Source organism: Ascaphus truei, chromosome 17 (genome assembly GCF_040206685.1).
Source record: "Ascaphus truei isolate aAscTru1 chromosome 17, aAscTru1.hap1, whole genome shotgun sequence".
Lineage (NCBI taxonomy): Eukaryota > Metazoa > Chordata > Amphibia > Anura > Ascaphidae > Ascaphus > Ascaphus truei.
Genome location: NC_134499.1, coordinates 27,738,611 through 27,755,023, shown reverse-complemented (window position 1 = coordinate 27,755,023; position 16,413 = coordinate 27,738,611). Strand labels below are relative to the sequence as shown.

The window sequence follows — 16,413 nt, the reverse complement described above, 5'->3', positions numbered from 1 at the left end:
GTATTTCTCTCCCGTGTCTCACTCTTACTGCCTCCCTCGCTCCTCTCACTCTCCCCCAGTCAATTACCCCACTCTCTCAATCCCTCCTCCTCAGTCATTCCCTCCCCCCCACAAAATACATACCAAAATATCTCACCCCTTCAAATACATACAAAAACATACTCACCCCGGCAAATATATACAAACTCCCCCCCCCCCTCCCCCAAACACATATAAAAAACCAATACATATAAACTCCCCCAAAAATCCATATAAAACCTCCCAAATCCATATAGAAAAGAAAAAAAAATCAGTAAAAAAGAACACAATATATATTAAAAAAACAAACAATACATATAATTAAAAAAAACAGAAGAAAATAACTTCTGACCTTCTGGACATGAGCCAGAAAGTAACTTAACAATGCCCTAACTTGTCATAAAACAATTGTATCAGTCATTTCTGAATCCGTACATTTTAAATAAATAGACACAACCAGCCACTATTATAAATATGTTGTTGAGTTTCTCAGAACTATGGGGTATTATTTAGGTAAGAACATTTAGTTCCTTGCCTGCTGACCCACATGGACTTACCTTGCAGTCGTTTCAGTTTGTTCTGAGCATCTGTTAAGAGCTTTTTTGCCTCGTCCTGTAGCTGGTCTGCTTTATGCTTTGCTTCTTGAATGGTCTTGGCCTTTCGATCAACAAGGTTCTGAACAGTTTTATATCTGTCTCCAAGTTGTCCATCCAACATCTTAAGAACAAATACAGGTAGATGTATGTTAGCTGTCAGTCTATACAGTACATCTTTGTGAGCAGTAATCTTTCCGACCCTGCACTGCCATGGGTAAAAACAACCAGTGATAAAAGGCCGCCGTTCTAGTAGCATTGTTTGAGTCCTACACATGGGCTAGTCCCTTACAATATAGCTTTTTGTGACTCTGTTCATCTACAACGAAGAAATGTGTGCACTCCATTGTTCCCCAAAACGACAGCCTTACTTGTTGAAAAAAAGGTGTAAATAAATGATCAAATGGAATGCTATGGCCTGTAGTTATGTGAAGGGTTAGAAAAAGAATAAAGGGAAGGGTTAGAAAAAGAATAATATAGCAATGTCCCCAAAAAGTTCTGCGTTATATCTCAGAGTGTCATTGTCCCACCTTCTTGGCGTCATTGGCTTTATCTAGTGCCGTGCTGGCCGTTTCTTCTGCGCGAGTCGCAGCCAAGCTGTTGTTGGCTCGTTTCATTTTCAGTCCATCGATTTGTTTATCCAGCCGTACCACTCGATCCATAGCGTCATCGAGACGGTTCTCAGCACTGGCTGTCTCTAACTGGATCTATATAAGGTACAGAGGAAAGGTGAGGATGCAGATCATGAATCGGAGTGTTCCATTTATTACTGTATTATTGTTTTTTTCATTTTATATAGCACCAACCACGTACACGTCGGTTTACCGGAGAAACATACCATTTAAAACACAGGAAGTTACAGTATAAACTCAGGGGAAACGATGAGGAAGGAGTTTACCAACTACAGCTCTGTGTTATGCGTTTGTCTTCACTGTGCCGAGTTCTAGTAGCATTCTCTTTTCATCTTACCGCTGTTAACTTCATCTCTGTGTCTTTGATGTCATCATTGGCACTTCGAATAGCGCCCTGGGCAGCGCTCTGCGCCCTCTTGGCGTCTTCCAGCGCTTTTTTCACAGACTCAGCCGTGTTCTTCACATTCTCTGCCCGGTTCCTGGAAATTTGTGATGACATTTCGTGATGAAACAATCTACTACATGATATAATCCAGTTAACAAACTAGCAATAAGTGTAGACATACTGAATCTTTGCTTCAACAAACAACAGGCTGTGAACTCTTTTTAGTAAATATATGAATGGACATATTTTGTTTGCGCCCTGTAAGCAGCTGACTGTATAATCGTCCAGAGAAGAACCACAAGAAACTCACTTGGCTTTTTTGGCATCGTGTAGAAGCTGGTCAGCCCTGCGGACATCGCCAGCGGTCTGATCCAGAATGGCGTCCACGTTGGAGAGGCTGCTCACTCTGTCCTTGATCTCTTCGGCCAGTTGTCGGATCTGCTGTGGGGTGGCAGGGATTGAGAGGTCCAAGACCCGGCTTGCCACCATCTCGATGCTGTCTGGGTCTGCTCCCTCCTCTGCATCACACAAAGAACACAAAGAATCCTAAGTGTCTCCTGGCTAATGCTATGGCAACATTGGTGCACAAAGATGACACCAGACCTATCAAAGACCAGGAACCCCACCAATACGATTTGGTTCTTTGATAAATCTGGTATGGTTCTTTGACCCAGTTTGGAGACTTTTGATAAATAAGCCCTGTATGTTCTGATCTGAGATGTAATAATATGTCACTGTAGAAAATAAAGCTCTTTTATAACCATATAGAACCTGTACTGAAAGCTCTTTCTACAGCAACTGCAAGTTTCCGCATTTCCAAAGAACTTTCTCCCGGCTGGCTTGATTCAAGTCACGGATGTATTAGTTAGAGATACTACTGCCAAAAAACAGCTGCATAGATGGATTTATTTATGCACAATGCAAATGTGTATTACTGAGAAGAACCACATCCATCTCAAGAAGAAGACAAATGGCAATATCTAATTATTAAGAAGAAAATAATGGAGGCTCACACACTTGCAGGATGCAATTTGTGAAATCGTTGAAGGGGTTAAATAGGGGGATGAAAGAGTTGACAATTATTAGCACTGCTGTTCTGGAATATTGCATTATCTTTGGTCTACTCATCAATAGACAACACACTCACGGCTCAGGAAGTCCTTGATTTGCTGGATGAGTTCTCTCAGATGTTTATTGGAGCGCTCCACTCTTGCCTTGGTTTCATTGGCTTTGTCGAGAGCTGCCTGTGCCCGGAGTTTCGCTTTCTCTGCCTTCACCTTTGCTTCTGCCACCTGTATGATTAATGGTTTGTGTGTGTGTATGTACATACATGCATACATACATTAACCCCTTTGTATGTAAAGCCCTCTCCCACCTTAAACCTTTTTCGCTGACTGCCCCGCACCTCTGGAATGCCTTTCCCCTCAATACCCGACTAGCACCCTCTCTGTCCACCTTTAAGACCCACCTTAAGACACACTTGCTTAAAGAAGCATATGAATAGCACTGAGGATAATACTAGACACATGATACATAAAGCTTGGCCCCCTGCAGACGCACTTACCAGAACTCCCTCCTATTGTCTCTGTACGTTCTCCCTAATGTTACTTTTATGTCTAAAGCACTTATTCCCATGACCTGTTATTTCTACTATCTGTTATTTATTTGATTACCACGTGTATTACTACTGTGAAGCGCTATGTACATTAATGGCGCTATATAAATAAAGACATACAATACAATACAATACATACTGTACATACAAGGGTGGTTCTAAACAAACCACGACCTAATAGATACCCCAATCACTTTAATTATCATTTTCTATAGAGCTGTATTTGTACTTCCAGACTGGGTGTGAAAGGCACCCTAGACAACCCTGGTACATAGTCTTTCAGGTGGTATATATTGTAGTCACTCCTCTGAAAAATGGTGCAACACATATTGGTAGTGAGTGAACTGCACTGACTTCCTTTGGAATATAGGCGGCAAGAATAAGGTCTACTTATCCATATAGCCTTTCTCCACATCCCTTCCTGACACACACAAGATAAAGTCTGAGCAAAGTACCTTGATGATGCATACTCTGTCTACCTGATGCTGGGAAGGTAATGGCAAAAGGCCAGACAGAGATTGGTATATAGACACGATAATGGCGGAGCACTACCAAGCAAACAATGGGGGCTGCAGCCAGTTGAAAATAAAAGCAGTTTATTTAGTGGTCAATGGGAAGTACATAGTTACTTTGACGCGTTTCGGGACCTGCGTCCATTTGACAAAGGGACGCAGGTCCCGAAACGCGTCAAAGTAACTATGTACTTCCCATTGACCACTAAATAAACTGCTTTTATTTTCAACTGGCTGCAGCCCCCATTGTTTGCTTGGTAGTGCTCCGCCATTGGACCCCTGGGACCACCTTTTCCTGATATCACGCTCGGCGTGACGCACCCATCTACCTGGGACAGAGCTGTGCTGCAAGAGGGAGATCTCACCACAATACTGGCTGATATGAGCATTTTACTTATTAGATATTTATACATATATATTTAGGCACTGTACCGTGTATGAGTCTCACTGGATGTGCTTAAACTGAGCTTTGTCTGTGTTTTATGTTCTGTCTCGGGTTTTAAATATATATTGCCATGCTCAGTAGCACTCCTCTGTGACACTCATATGCTTATATATATGTTGTGGTTATTTTGGGGGTTTAATAGGAGCTTGTTAGGTTTCCAGTATGTTTTACAATTCTTGTCCATCTAGGCATGGCTGATTGGAGGGTGGCAACATCGTACCTAATTGAAGCTCACCCCTCCCACATTTAAATGGTTATGGGCTCACTCCATAGCATCTTCCACTCAGGGGAACTTGCCTGCTTGCAGTTTGGCTGTGACATCTCTAATACAGAGTGCTTTTCCTGGTAATGTACAGGTTAATAAAAGCTTCAGTCAGACTTAGAACTTTTTGGTATATATGAAGATCTGAGCTAGCCGTCCAGCGTTACTGGTACGTTTATACCTATGCCTACATTGCCTCATTGAGTCTCCCTAGCACTTATATATGCTCTCAAGCTCATGGACTCTTAATTCAACATTTAAAACTTCATTTATACTCTTGGGACAGCTGAGACCTGATCTGGGGATAACACCCCTCACCAAACACTTATAGACACGATAATGACTGAATTAATAAGGACATCACTAATAGATTGTACCTTCTGGAATAGGACTTCCACATCTCCCAGGGCTCTCTGAAGCTCCTCCTCCGCATGGCGCGCTCGATCCAGAGCATTGTCGGCAGTCGCCACGGCACCATTACAGTTCAGGCCACCACAGTGCCTTTTACCCTCATCATCACGGCAGCCGGCCCCACCACAGTGGCTGTCAGAGCACGGGGCGTCTCCAGGAGCCCCACAGACCTGCGTAAGGGATATCGGTCACTGGACTCTTCAGAACCACGGTGCTTTAACTTTTAAAGCAAGAAACCTACAATGCAATCACCCCTGGAACACATTGTGTACCCTGCTGATGCTAACAAGAGGCTCAGGGTAACAGTTTCTGCATGATTAAAGACCACTGAAGAAGTAGTGCAGCAAACAGTACTTGGCCACTTGTAGAAAACCGATTATGTAGCAAAATATAAGGCCATCTAAGTGCACCCCAAAATAGAGGCCGTGAGAACAGTCAGACTACAGGATGCTTATGTCCTCCCTGCACTCACTGGGACTCATGTTTTGAGCTTTGGTTTGTTTCTTGTTGGTAAAAGGTACAGAGATCTGTAATGAGCCAGTTGTCCCTCATGTTTTGCTACTTGGTCACTTTTATAATAATAACATGGCCTTGCTCAGCACTTGCTATGTCCCCAGTCCTATACAAAGGAACAATGAATCCCTGCCCTGATATCATCTCATTTTTAATGACTACAAAAACAGGGTGATAAGGTGACTTGCCCAAGTAGCTGGTACTGATTTTTCCACTTTAGGAAAGGATAGAGGATGTGGCAAAATGGTTGTAGCTACAAGTAACCAAAATAAATGGCACTGGCTTCCCAATGTTGTAACCTAGCACAAACCTTTTCATTAATCTTTTTCATATCAAGTGTGTTAGCTTTAGCTGCCAGGTCATTCAAAGCCCTGCGGTTAGCTGCGTTCTTCCGGTTGAAGTCGTCCCGTTTCCGTGCCATTAGCTGCACGGCTTTCTCACGGGTGTTGGCGGAGTCACTAACAGGGCTGGGGACTTTGATGGCGGAGGCATTGGTTAAACGTTCGGCTTCTCTGGACTGTGCATGAGATTGGCGGATGCTATCGTAGGCACCTGGATCAAAATACATTCAGTAATCACTACCACAGCTGTTATTCCGAGAGTCAAGAGCAGGGCTGCTTTAAAAACTGAAAAGCGGGCTGTACTGCATTAACAATGTAGCCACAACATATTAAAAGGTGCATATATATATATATATATATATATATATATACAGTGTTCGACAAACCTATACATTTGCTCGCCCCGGGCGAGTGGATTTAACCCCCGGGCGAGTAAATATTGGCCCAAGCAGCACACGTTTGGTACTAGGTGGCGAGTAGATTTTTTTGTGTGGCGAGTAGATTTTTTGGTGATTTGTCAACCACTGTATATATATATACACACAACTAGTTAGTTACACAAAATTAAACACAATATAAAATGATTAAGATATTCTAGCTTTCCTATACTGAGACAACCTTGCCAACTTTACACTGAAGGAGTAATGTCACGGTCATTGAAGCTGGTGAATCCATGTCGGCTATCCTTGTGACCTTGGGCAAATCACAAAATTTCATTGTACAGTAGGGCCCCACTAATACGGTGGGCGAAAATTGCCGAAAAGCAGAACCGGAGATTTCTGGCGACTCCTACCGTTCTGTGCATGCTGACCTCCGTTCTGCACATGCGTGACCTCGGCCGCCCCCATTCTGCGCATGCGCAGACATGGCGGCCGAACCAAAATGTCTGTACCTCAGGCACCAAAATTAGATTTTAAGCTCTACATGGCACCGCCTGGCCTGCAAAATTCTATGTATAGCTCTGCATACACTGTCAGCGTTATACAAGAAAAAATATGATATTTGTATTACTTATGAAGTAACGAGAGTGGGGCATCTAATACTTTGTCATTTGTGACAGTGGAAGGGTTGGAGAAGTTGAAGTGTATTGAATTTGTTAAAATATCGAACCAAGTTCTTCCAGCAAGTAAAATGTAACCAAACCAACCTATAGGACCTCAAGGTGCTTTAGCTTGTGGTCCTTTCACAGGTTTGAGGATTCCTGGATTAAAGGATGGAACTGCTTAAATCGCGCCCTTACCCAGGAAGTTGGAGTTCTTCAGGACGTCCAGCTGGTCAGACCTCTCCTTCGCAGTCATGTTCAAACTACGTGCATCCCTTTCCAGCTCAGCAAGATCGTGGTTAGCATCAAAGTTTTCATCCTGCACACTGGTCAGCTCTCCCTCCAACTGTGTCAGGGTCTCCGTTGACTCATTAATTTTGTTTCTAATTGATAAAAAAAGATGAAGAAAATAGAGAAGAAATGTTAACGACTGACTATTACATAGCAGTGTAAGGGAACAAAGAGATACGTTGACGACTAATGGGCATTATTATATTAAGTTAACGCTGGGCTCTCCTTTCTCCAATGTGTTAAGGCGCTTGTGTCAATTTTGCTGCATGAGTAATTTGGGGACTGGTTATTGGAAACGGTGAAAGAGAAAATGCTCAATGCAGTATTGAAACGTGCTGAATCAGAGTTTGTTACTGGCGACGTTTTATTTTCTCTTTGGGTTGTTTAAATCTGCCAGGTCTATGGCGGCATTAACCTTTGCGCAGCGTTTCATGTAAGAAAACGTAAATAAACCGGAGAGCGCAAATTGATGCTGGGGAAAATGATTGCACTGCATCAAGGATAAAATGGCATTATCTTTATATACATCCATCAACCGGGTCTATTCACAAAGCTGCAGAATCGCCAATGTATCATTAGGCGGTAACATCGCTAATGATCCATTAACCATTTCCCAACTTGCTGAAGGGATCCCAACGAATCACAAGACCTACTGACCGCAGATCATCCATAATCCTCATCAGGTTTGTCACGGATTCCACGGTGGCGTTGCGAGCATGAACAATCTCCCGAGCCCTGGCAAGTTTCTTCTCAATGTCACGGAAGTTTTTCTCGTAGGTCCCAGCTACGCCCGTCTGCCGGACGTCCTTGCCGCGTTGCACTAGCTCTCTGGTGCGAGCAGCCAGGTCTTGAACAATGCGATCCCAGTCCCCAAAGCACTGGTGGCAGGGCTGACAATCGGGGAACTGCCCCGAGAACCCACGGGCACACTGATCGCAGCGCACACCTGATACACCCTTGCGACAGGTGCAGTGGCCGCTGGCTCTGTTACACTGCGGCGTCTCTATACCTCGGTGATCGCAGTCACAGGCTGGTGAGTAAGCAGTAAGCAGGCTGGTTAGGATAGATGTCTCCGTTACATACTTCTAATAAAGGGGCAGGAATCAGGAAGTTATGTGGGTCATTAGGAAACAGCAACAGATGACATGGAGGCTACCTATTGGCCGATTTATATAGCCACGTTGTTTCCCTTGGAGGGGACAGAACCAGGACTAACTTTACAGGTATCTTGGAAACCAATGGGTACCTGGAGCTGAAAATAGCATGTTTGACACCCTACTTCCCACCCATGAAATAAAAATAAATAAATAGAATAGAGGGAAGTGCTCCGTCAACGGGACAGTTGAATTTACATTTTAATCTCAAAAACACATTTTATCTGGCAAACCATAATCGCACGCTATGATTTATAAAAAATGAATAGTGTTCGTCTCACCCTGTCTCTTATGTAATAAGTGGGTGTCTAAATTATGGAACTGGTCTCAGATTTGAGGATCTTGTCCCATAAGAGTTAGGTGCCATTATCCCTATTTATATGGGGGAAAGAGGCATGTTGATAGTTACCCCTGCACTGAATATTGGGATTTCCCCAGTAATTCTCTTGGCAGTCTGTACATGAAGGTCCACCAAATCCAGGCCGGCATTGACACTTCCCGGTAAACTAGCAAGAAGGAAAAGGAATCAGAATTCAGAGTCTGCAACTGTTTTCCTGAGCTTTCCTTCCACTGATCTCGTTGGATTCTGCTTCTGCAACAGAACAATCAGTCATCTTCATCAGTGCAAAACTCTGGGCTATGAAGAGACTGTACAGGTTCATGTTGTTTCAGAAGGAGAAACCCAGTGGGATTTGTGAGGAATCTCAATACACTACATCCCCTAATACTCCAGGTGTCTCTGATGACATCACACATTCAAAATGGTTTCCTCCATAGTCATGGAAAGAAAGTAACAATAGCTCAAACATTGTGTTTTAGATGTCATTTTTCATAACTCCTTGTAGACATTTTTAACAAATTGGAGTCTGTGTATCAAGTCAAAAGATAAATGTGCTTTTACACACACAAAAAAAACCCATTCACCTCAGATCCAGGGGAGTTAGTTTTCTGACGTTAAGAAGAGATAACAGGCCCAGAAACGGATACATCACTTAATATGTGTGTCATTTAACTCCAAACCAACTGCACCTAATGACACTCACCCCTACAACTAGATGACACACTGGGCAAATAAAGGAATAAACTGACATTAAAGGGTCTATTCCCCAAACTCTAAAATTGTTTCCGTTATTAATGCAAGTTAATGAGTTAATATATCATTAATACACCTATAGTATGATGAGAATTGTTTTTATTGATGCCCGTTTGATTTTAAACTTGGTACACTGATCATTTTGATGCTACATTGTAAAAAAAGGGTAGCCTGTCTTTGATTTAGGAAGATAGCAGCGTGTTTGTTACTCACCTCATTGCAAGTTAGGCTGAAGGAGTTGTTGGGGTCACAGTTGCAGGCCACACACCCTTTGCCACTGGCCATGTTCCAGAAGTTAGGACTGCAGCGGTCACAGCTCTGACCCTTGACATTTGGCAAGCACTGGCACTGACCACTGCTCCTGTTACACAAACACTCCTCTCTGGCAGGACACTGACCTCGATCTGTCCCAAGGAAGTTACATGTGCACTCTAAAAACACAAGACAGTCATTAGGTGCGAGGACAACACCTCTCTTACTTGAGTTTTCTAATGATCACTTCACAATGCCTGCAAATAATCACTTAAAGCTGCAGTTCAGTCAATATTCTGCATGTGTGTTTTTTTTAATAAATCAGTTCAGTAGTAAGAAAAAATACTTTTAGCATTTTCTGTTTTTAAAAAAACAACTTTGAAAGACCAATTTTCTTGTATTCTATTTTAACAGCCATTTGCTAAGGCACTGCCCATTCATGTCCTGTCACAAGCCCTGGCACACCCCTTTGTCAGCCCTGCCCTCCCTCTAGCACACGTCAGTGCAGGAGTGCTCATGAATATTCATGAGCTTCCACTGACAGACAAGCAGAATATAAACAGATCCCTTCACTAATTATGTCACCAAATTTCGACCTATCAATACATGGAGAACGAATTGACTGGCAGCTATACAGTTCTTTAGGTAATTAGAGATTGCCCACATAAAACTATTGAAGTAAAAAAATTAATTTAAAAAAAAAAGACTGAACTGCAGCTTTAATACATGAGCCACCTGATCTCTCCGAGTGAAATGGTTAATTTGGCAATAATATAGGTTTTAGTACTCACAGGATAAATATGTTAAAAATACAGTGTTGCTGACCCCTCCTGCAATCACTGGGGGAAGTGGTGTTACTTACTTCTGCAGTTGCGCCTCGATGCATCCCCATGGAAGCCGGTCTGGCAGTGCTCACAAAACGTCCCTTCCGTGTTGTACTTGCATTTCAGACAATGACCAGTGCGGCGGTCACACGCCCCGACATCTGATACATCGATGTTGTTGTTGCACTGGCAGAGAAGACACCGTCCCCCAGCCTGGAACGGGTTCCCATAGAACCCCGGAGCACACTCATCACAGCGTGAACCTGGAGAGCAAAACCCCTCGTCATTTACTTGTAACTATTCACATTTGCTTATTTTCCAGAGTCTGTAACTAAGGAGAAGGAGCGGCTCAGTGAGTAACTGACTGGCACTGAGTTTGAAGCAGGGGAGCCTGGTTCAATTCCCGGTGTCGGCAGCAAAAATTAGACCTGTGCCTGCAAAATGTCTCTGTAAAAGCGCTAAGTAAGGTTGCGTTTATAGTGCCGGCGACGGCGAAGCGACCTCACGGCAAAACAAATGCATTGCCGCCGTCGCGGCACTCTATTTGATTTTCCAGCGACCGTCGCCGGCACTATACGCGTAGCCTTAAACTAGCAACGCTATGCAAGAACATAGTATTATTATAGGAGAAGGTTACACCACATGTACTGCACCTCGTCTTAACCACCATATTTCCATAGCGCTCTACAGACACATTTTGAGGGTGTCATCACTTATTGTTAAGATCATCCTTACATACATCAGTACTCTCCAAAGACTTCTTTAAAATCACCCTTTTAGAATTAAAATCGCCCTGTTATACACAGGAGATGACTAAAACAATACCAAAACATCCTTTTAACCATCAAAGCTGACACAAATAATCATTATCCATGTGTTACGTCTAAATTATTTAGTAACTGCCGTATAAAACATGTTAATTACAAGCATAAAATATTTTCTCTTTCTTTATCTACAAAAGATCGACTCTTTATTTACATATTTTGTCCAAAAAAGGGAAAGTCTGTCACCCTATAAAGATAAACCTACATAGCGTGTCACACACTAGAATGTGAAATCTTTCGCTGGTTTAAAGAGCTGATCCTTCTCTCTTTCACTTAACGGAGGAGTATTCTCTGACTTATAAATGCAAACAGTTTGTTTAACGTGGCCCCCCATCAGAAAGTCTCTTGGAGGTAGGGAGCTTAAACTAATGGGGGTGACATCAGATTCTCAAATAGACTTCCGCAGTATTAGCGCCTTATCCTATATTGCCAGACGTGGCCATTAGTACAACTGATGAAAATGAGAATGAATGGCTTGAAAACGGTCCGAATGGCTCCTCCTGACTATAAAATGACCACCATAGTCTCTTCAAAGTCAGGCTCATTCTATTAAGCAAATTAGTCACCCCCAAAGAGTTACAATGAATCGCCCTCTTAACAGTCCAAGCTTTGCATTGCAAATACTCAAGAGTAATAGTAATATAAATCAATATATAACCTCTGTATCCTATGTAGACCAACATACACCCCTCGTGAGAAGCAAGCCTTGGTGTGAAATGTACCCCCTCCCTTTATCCCACAGTATACAATCATTGAGCTGCACAGAGAAAACAGTGGTGAATTGTGAAGTGAGAGAAACCCAAACGCACACTGTACAGCATCAACATTAGTGATATTAGCATGGATATGAGATGCAACCCATCTGTGTATTCACCTATCACAACCAGCCTGGTGTGTATGCCTGGGGTACGTGTGCCCGGTGATCCATGGCTCATAATATCCCAGTAAAAGATGTGCAAACTTTACGGCCAAATTTGCAAACCTTGGAAAAAATTTCAGTTTTCTTCTAACGTCGAAAAATCGTTTGCGTTTTTGTGCGCAGTTTGCATGAAATATTGGTTTCGCTGGAGAGAGCATTAACTTATTTTGCTCCAAACACACTCAGTTATACAACAAGTGGGGGGCGGGGGGAGGGAGAAATACCGGATACATGTTGTTCACAGGTGCAATATCTTTCGATCTGTCGTATAGATCCGGGGTACTCAACTCCAGTCCTCTAGGACCCCCAACCGGTCAGGTTTTCAGGATATCCCTGCTTCAGGACAGGTGGCTCAATCAGAGACTCAGCCTGTGATTGAGCCACTGATTGAACCACCTGCGCTGAAGCAGGGATATCCTTAGAACCTGACCGGCTGTTGGGTCTTGAGGACCGTAATGAAGCACCCTTGGGGTAGATGACTGTTTTGGAAGGTATCAAAATCCATGAGTACGCAACTAGACAGGACTCTCTTACTCTCTCCCTCTCCAGCAAAACTCATATTTCAGGGTAGATTCTACTCAGGCGAAATCTGACAATTTTGTGCGAAATCTCAGACTTCACTTTGACTTGCCAATTTCGCCCCCAAACTTTTTGGACTAAAAAGTTCTATTAAACATTTTGACTTTTTTTTTTTAACGTATTTGAAAGTTAGAGCGAAACATGGGCCAAGTGAGTTTGATCACGTTCTCACATCTCTAATCTAATTGTTCAGGGCAACATGACGATGCATTGCTTGGTGTTGCTGCTCCCCGTGGCTTCAATTGGATGAAAAAATAAGTACCACTCACAACATTTTTATATTAGAGCAGAGTAGGCCACTATAATTGGCCATATGAATTGGGACCATTGAATCACATTAAAATTACAGACACCTGAATGGCGGGCTTCACTCTTTGCCCCATGGTCCAGTTTACGTACAGCATCCTACTGACGAGGCAGAAAACAGGAAACCTATATTAATTCATATGGCCAAAATATATGGCCAATTACTCAGCAACTTATCTGCTGCATTAAAGTAACAAACTTGACTTTATTCCCAGCAGGAGTGGGGTGAAGCCATGCGTGGGGGTGACAGAGAGGTTGAGAAATACTTTACTCACGCCGAACCCCTTCTGATCTCTTTACCAATCCTGAGAAAAGAAATTACGAGAGACAAGCACAGCATGTTCAAAACAGGCTCCAGATCCACAGTAAAAGTGCAGCGATTCCAGAACAAAGCTATGCTGATCTGCAAAGGTCAGTAGTCTTAACATTCTGTGCATATATTATTTTATTAAACCTCGTTTGGAGTCTTTTTGCTGCCCTACCTCTAGTTAATGATGACGTTAAAATTGCAAAACAAAGATACCTCGTTTAAAAAATTTTTTTTTACGGCTTGTCAACAATCATCTTTAATATGACATTTTATAAAGTAACGTTTCTTTTTGAACAGAGAGGGTCACGGTGGGACACGGTGTTGTCACCTTCATCACAATGTTAAAATCCTGCCATAAATTCCACCGGATGAACGGTATATTTTTTTTAATGATTGGGATTTTGTCATTAACCTTTTGAAAACGTCATGAAATCAAACAAACTTACAAATCTCCCAAACATAATATTATTGTTTGCAAAACATGGGAACTCCATATGGTCCTCTTCTTGTTCTCGCTCTGCAACCTCTCTTCCCCCGCCTGCATTTCCTTTGGTAAGCTCCACCTACCTCGTATTGTCGTCATCTTATACTATATTAGTGAAAGCACTGTATGCCTGCCTGCCTGCATGCATGCCAGCCTGCCTGCTGGATGTCCGGTGTCCCTAGGGGAAATCTCATTGGTCCCTTGGGCCGCCCCCGCACACCTCTCATTGGCCTGAGGCGGAGTGAGGCGGAGTGACGGCCCAAAGGACACACAGGGACACACACACACACACACACACACACACACACACACACACACACACACACTAGGGGGGGGTGTACATTAGCAGCATGTATAACCCGGGGGGGGGGGGGGCCTCACATACCCGCCGGAGCCTCCGCCTCTTCCTCCCCGAAATCAACCTCCTCCTCTCCCCGTGTCTCCCGCGCTTTCAACCCCCCCCCCCCGGCGCCGCTACAGTCAGCGGAGGAGCGAGCGCCCGGGTCACAGCGGGGGAGCGGCCACAACAAGCTGCCTCCCGCCTCAGTTCCACGTGGGAGCGGCCGGACGGGTGAGTGAGCGGCCTTCACCCACCCCTCACCCCCCTTCAAATCACCTCCCCTCCACCCCCCCCTCCCCCCCGGCGCCGCTACAGTCAGCGGAGCGAGCGAGCGCCCGGGACACAGCTGGGGAGCGGCCACAACAAGCTGCCTCCCGCCTCACATCCACATGGGAGCGGCCGGATGGGTGAGGGAGCTGCCGGACGGGTGAGTGAGCGGCCGGACGGGTGAGTGAGCGGCCGGGTGAGGGAGCGGCCTTCACCTCCCCTCACCCCCCTTCACCTCCCCTTCACCCCCCTTCACCTCCCCTCACCCACCCCTCACCTCCCCTCACTCCACTTCCCTTCCACCTCCCCTCCACCCCCCCACCTCCCCTTCACCCCCCCCACCTCCCCTTCACCCCCCACCTCCCCTTCACCCCCCCTTCACCTCCCCTCCACCCCCCCCCTCACCTCCCCTCCACCCCCCTTCACCTCCCCTCCACCCCCCCCTTCACCTCCCCTTCACCCCCCCCCTTCACCTCCCCTTCACCTCCCCTCCACCCCCACCCTTCACCTCCCCTCCACCCCCACCTTCACCCCCCCTTCACCTTCCCTTCACTCCCCCCTTACAACCTCCCACCACCTCCTCACCACCTCCACCCCCCTTCCCAACTCCCCACCACCTCCCCCCCCTTCCCACCACCTCCCCCCCACCCCCCCCCCTTCCCACCACCTCCCCCCCACCCCCCCCTTCCCACCACCTCCCCCCCCTTTCCCCCCCCCCTTCCCACCACCTCCCCCCCCCCTTCCCACCACCTCCCCCCCACCTCCCCTTCCCCCCCACCCCTCTCCTTCCCACCACCTCCCCCCCCCACCCCCCCCCCTTCCCTGAGGCGGAGTCACGGGCCAAAGGACACACAGGGACACAGACACACACACACGTAGACACACACACACACACAGACGTAGACACACACACACACGTATACACACACACGTATACACACACACACGTATACACAAACACACACACGTAGACACAAACACACACACGTAGACACAAACACACACACGTATACACAAACACACACACGTAGACACACACACACATAGACACACACGTACACACACACACACACACGTACACACACGCACGTAGACACACACACACGTACACGTAGACACACACACACGTACACGTAGACACACACACACATGTACACGTAGACACGTACACACACACACACACACATGTACACGTATACTCACACACATGTACACGTACATACACACATGGAGACATACACACACACACATGGAGACATACACACACACACATGGAGACATACACACACACACATGGAGACATACACACACACACATGTAGACATACACACACACGTATACACTCACACACGTATACACACAGGTATACATACACATAATGTATACACACACACACGTGTATACACACACACACATGTGTATACACACACATGTGTATACACACACACGTGTATACACACACACACACGTGTATACACACACACATGTGTATACACACACACACATGTGTATACACACACACATGTGTATACACACACACATGTGTATACACACACACATGTGTATACACACACACACATGTGTACACACACACACATGTGTACACACACATACATGTGTACACACACATGTGTATACACACACACATGTATATACACACACATGTATACACACACACACACACATACATACACATGTATACACACACACACACGTATACACACACACACACACACACACACACACTTATACACACACACTTATACACACACACACATACAATGTATACAAACAAACATGTATACACACACACAAACATGTATACACACATGTGTATACACACACACGTATACACACACACAATATATACATACACACAATGTATACACACACACGTGTATACACACACACGTGTATACACACACGTGTATACACACACACACGTGTATACACACACACACGTGTATACACACACATACGTGTATACACACACACACACGT

General features: G+C 44.9%; 1 protein-coding gene and 1 long non-coding RNA gene across 3 annotated transcripts in view; one reads left to right on the top strand and one right to left on the bottom strand.

The window, feature by feature from the left end:
* The window catches only part of LAMB2 (laminin subunit beta 2), a 61,640-nt gene that overhangs the window by 2,317 nt on the left and 42,910 nt on the right, over nucleotides 1-16,413 (bottom strand). The window contains 12 exon segments of the mRNA XM_075574446.1: nucleotides 576-735; nucleotides 1,142-1,318; nucleotides 1,581-1,722; nucleotides 1,939-2,146; nucleotides 2,776-2,920; nucleotides 4,840-5,043; nucleotides 5,697-5,938; nucleotides 6,968-7,152; nucleotides 7,718-8,090; nucleotides 8,624-8,720; nucleotides 9,521-9,738; nucleotides 10,422-10,646. Of these exon segments, the coding sequence (XP_075430561.1) occupies nucleotides 576-735; nucleotides 1,142-1,318; nucleotides 1,581-1,722; nucleotides 1,939-2,146; nucleotides 2,776-2,920; nucleotides 4,840-5,043; nucleotides 5,697-5,938; nucleotides 6,968-7,152; nucleotides 7,718-8,090; nucleotides 8,624-8,720; nucleotides 9,521-9,738; nucleotides 10,422-10,646 (2,376 nt within the window).
* Nucleotides 1-16,413, top strand: part of LOC142468199 (uncharacterized) — a 53,202-nt gene that overhangs the window by 6,902 nt on the left and 29,887 nt on the right. For both annotated transcript variants that reach the window (XR_012788601.1, XR_012788600.1), the window contains exon 3: nucleotides 13,227-13,422. This is a non-coding gene — a long non-coding RNA (uncharacterized LOC142468199). The remainder of the gene's footprint in view (nucleotides 1-13,226; nucleotides 13,423-16,413) is intronic.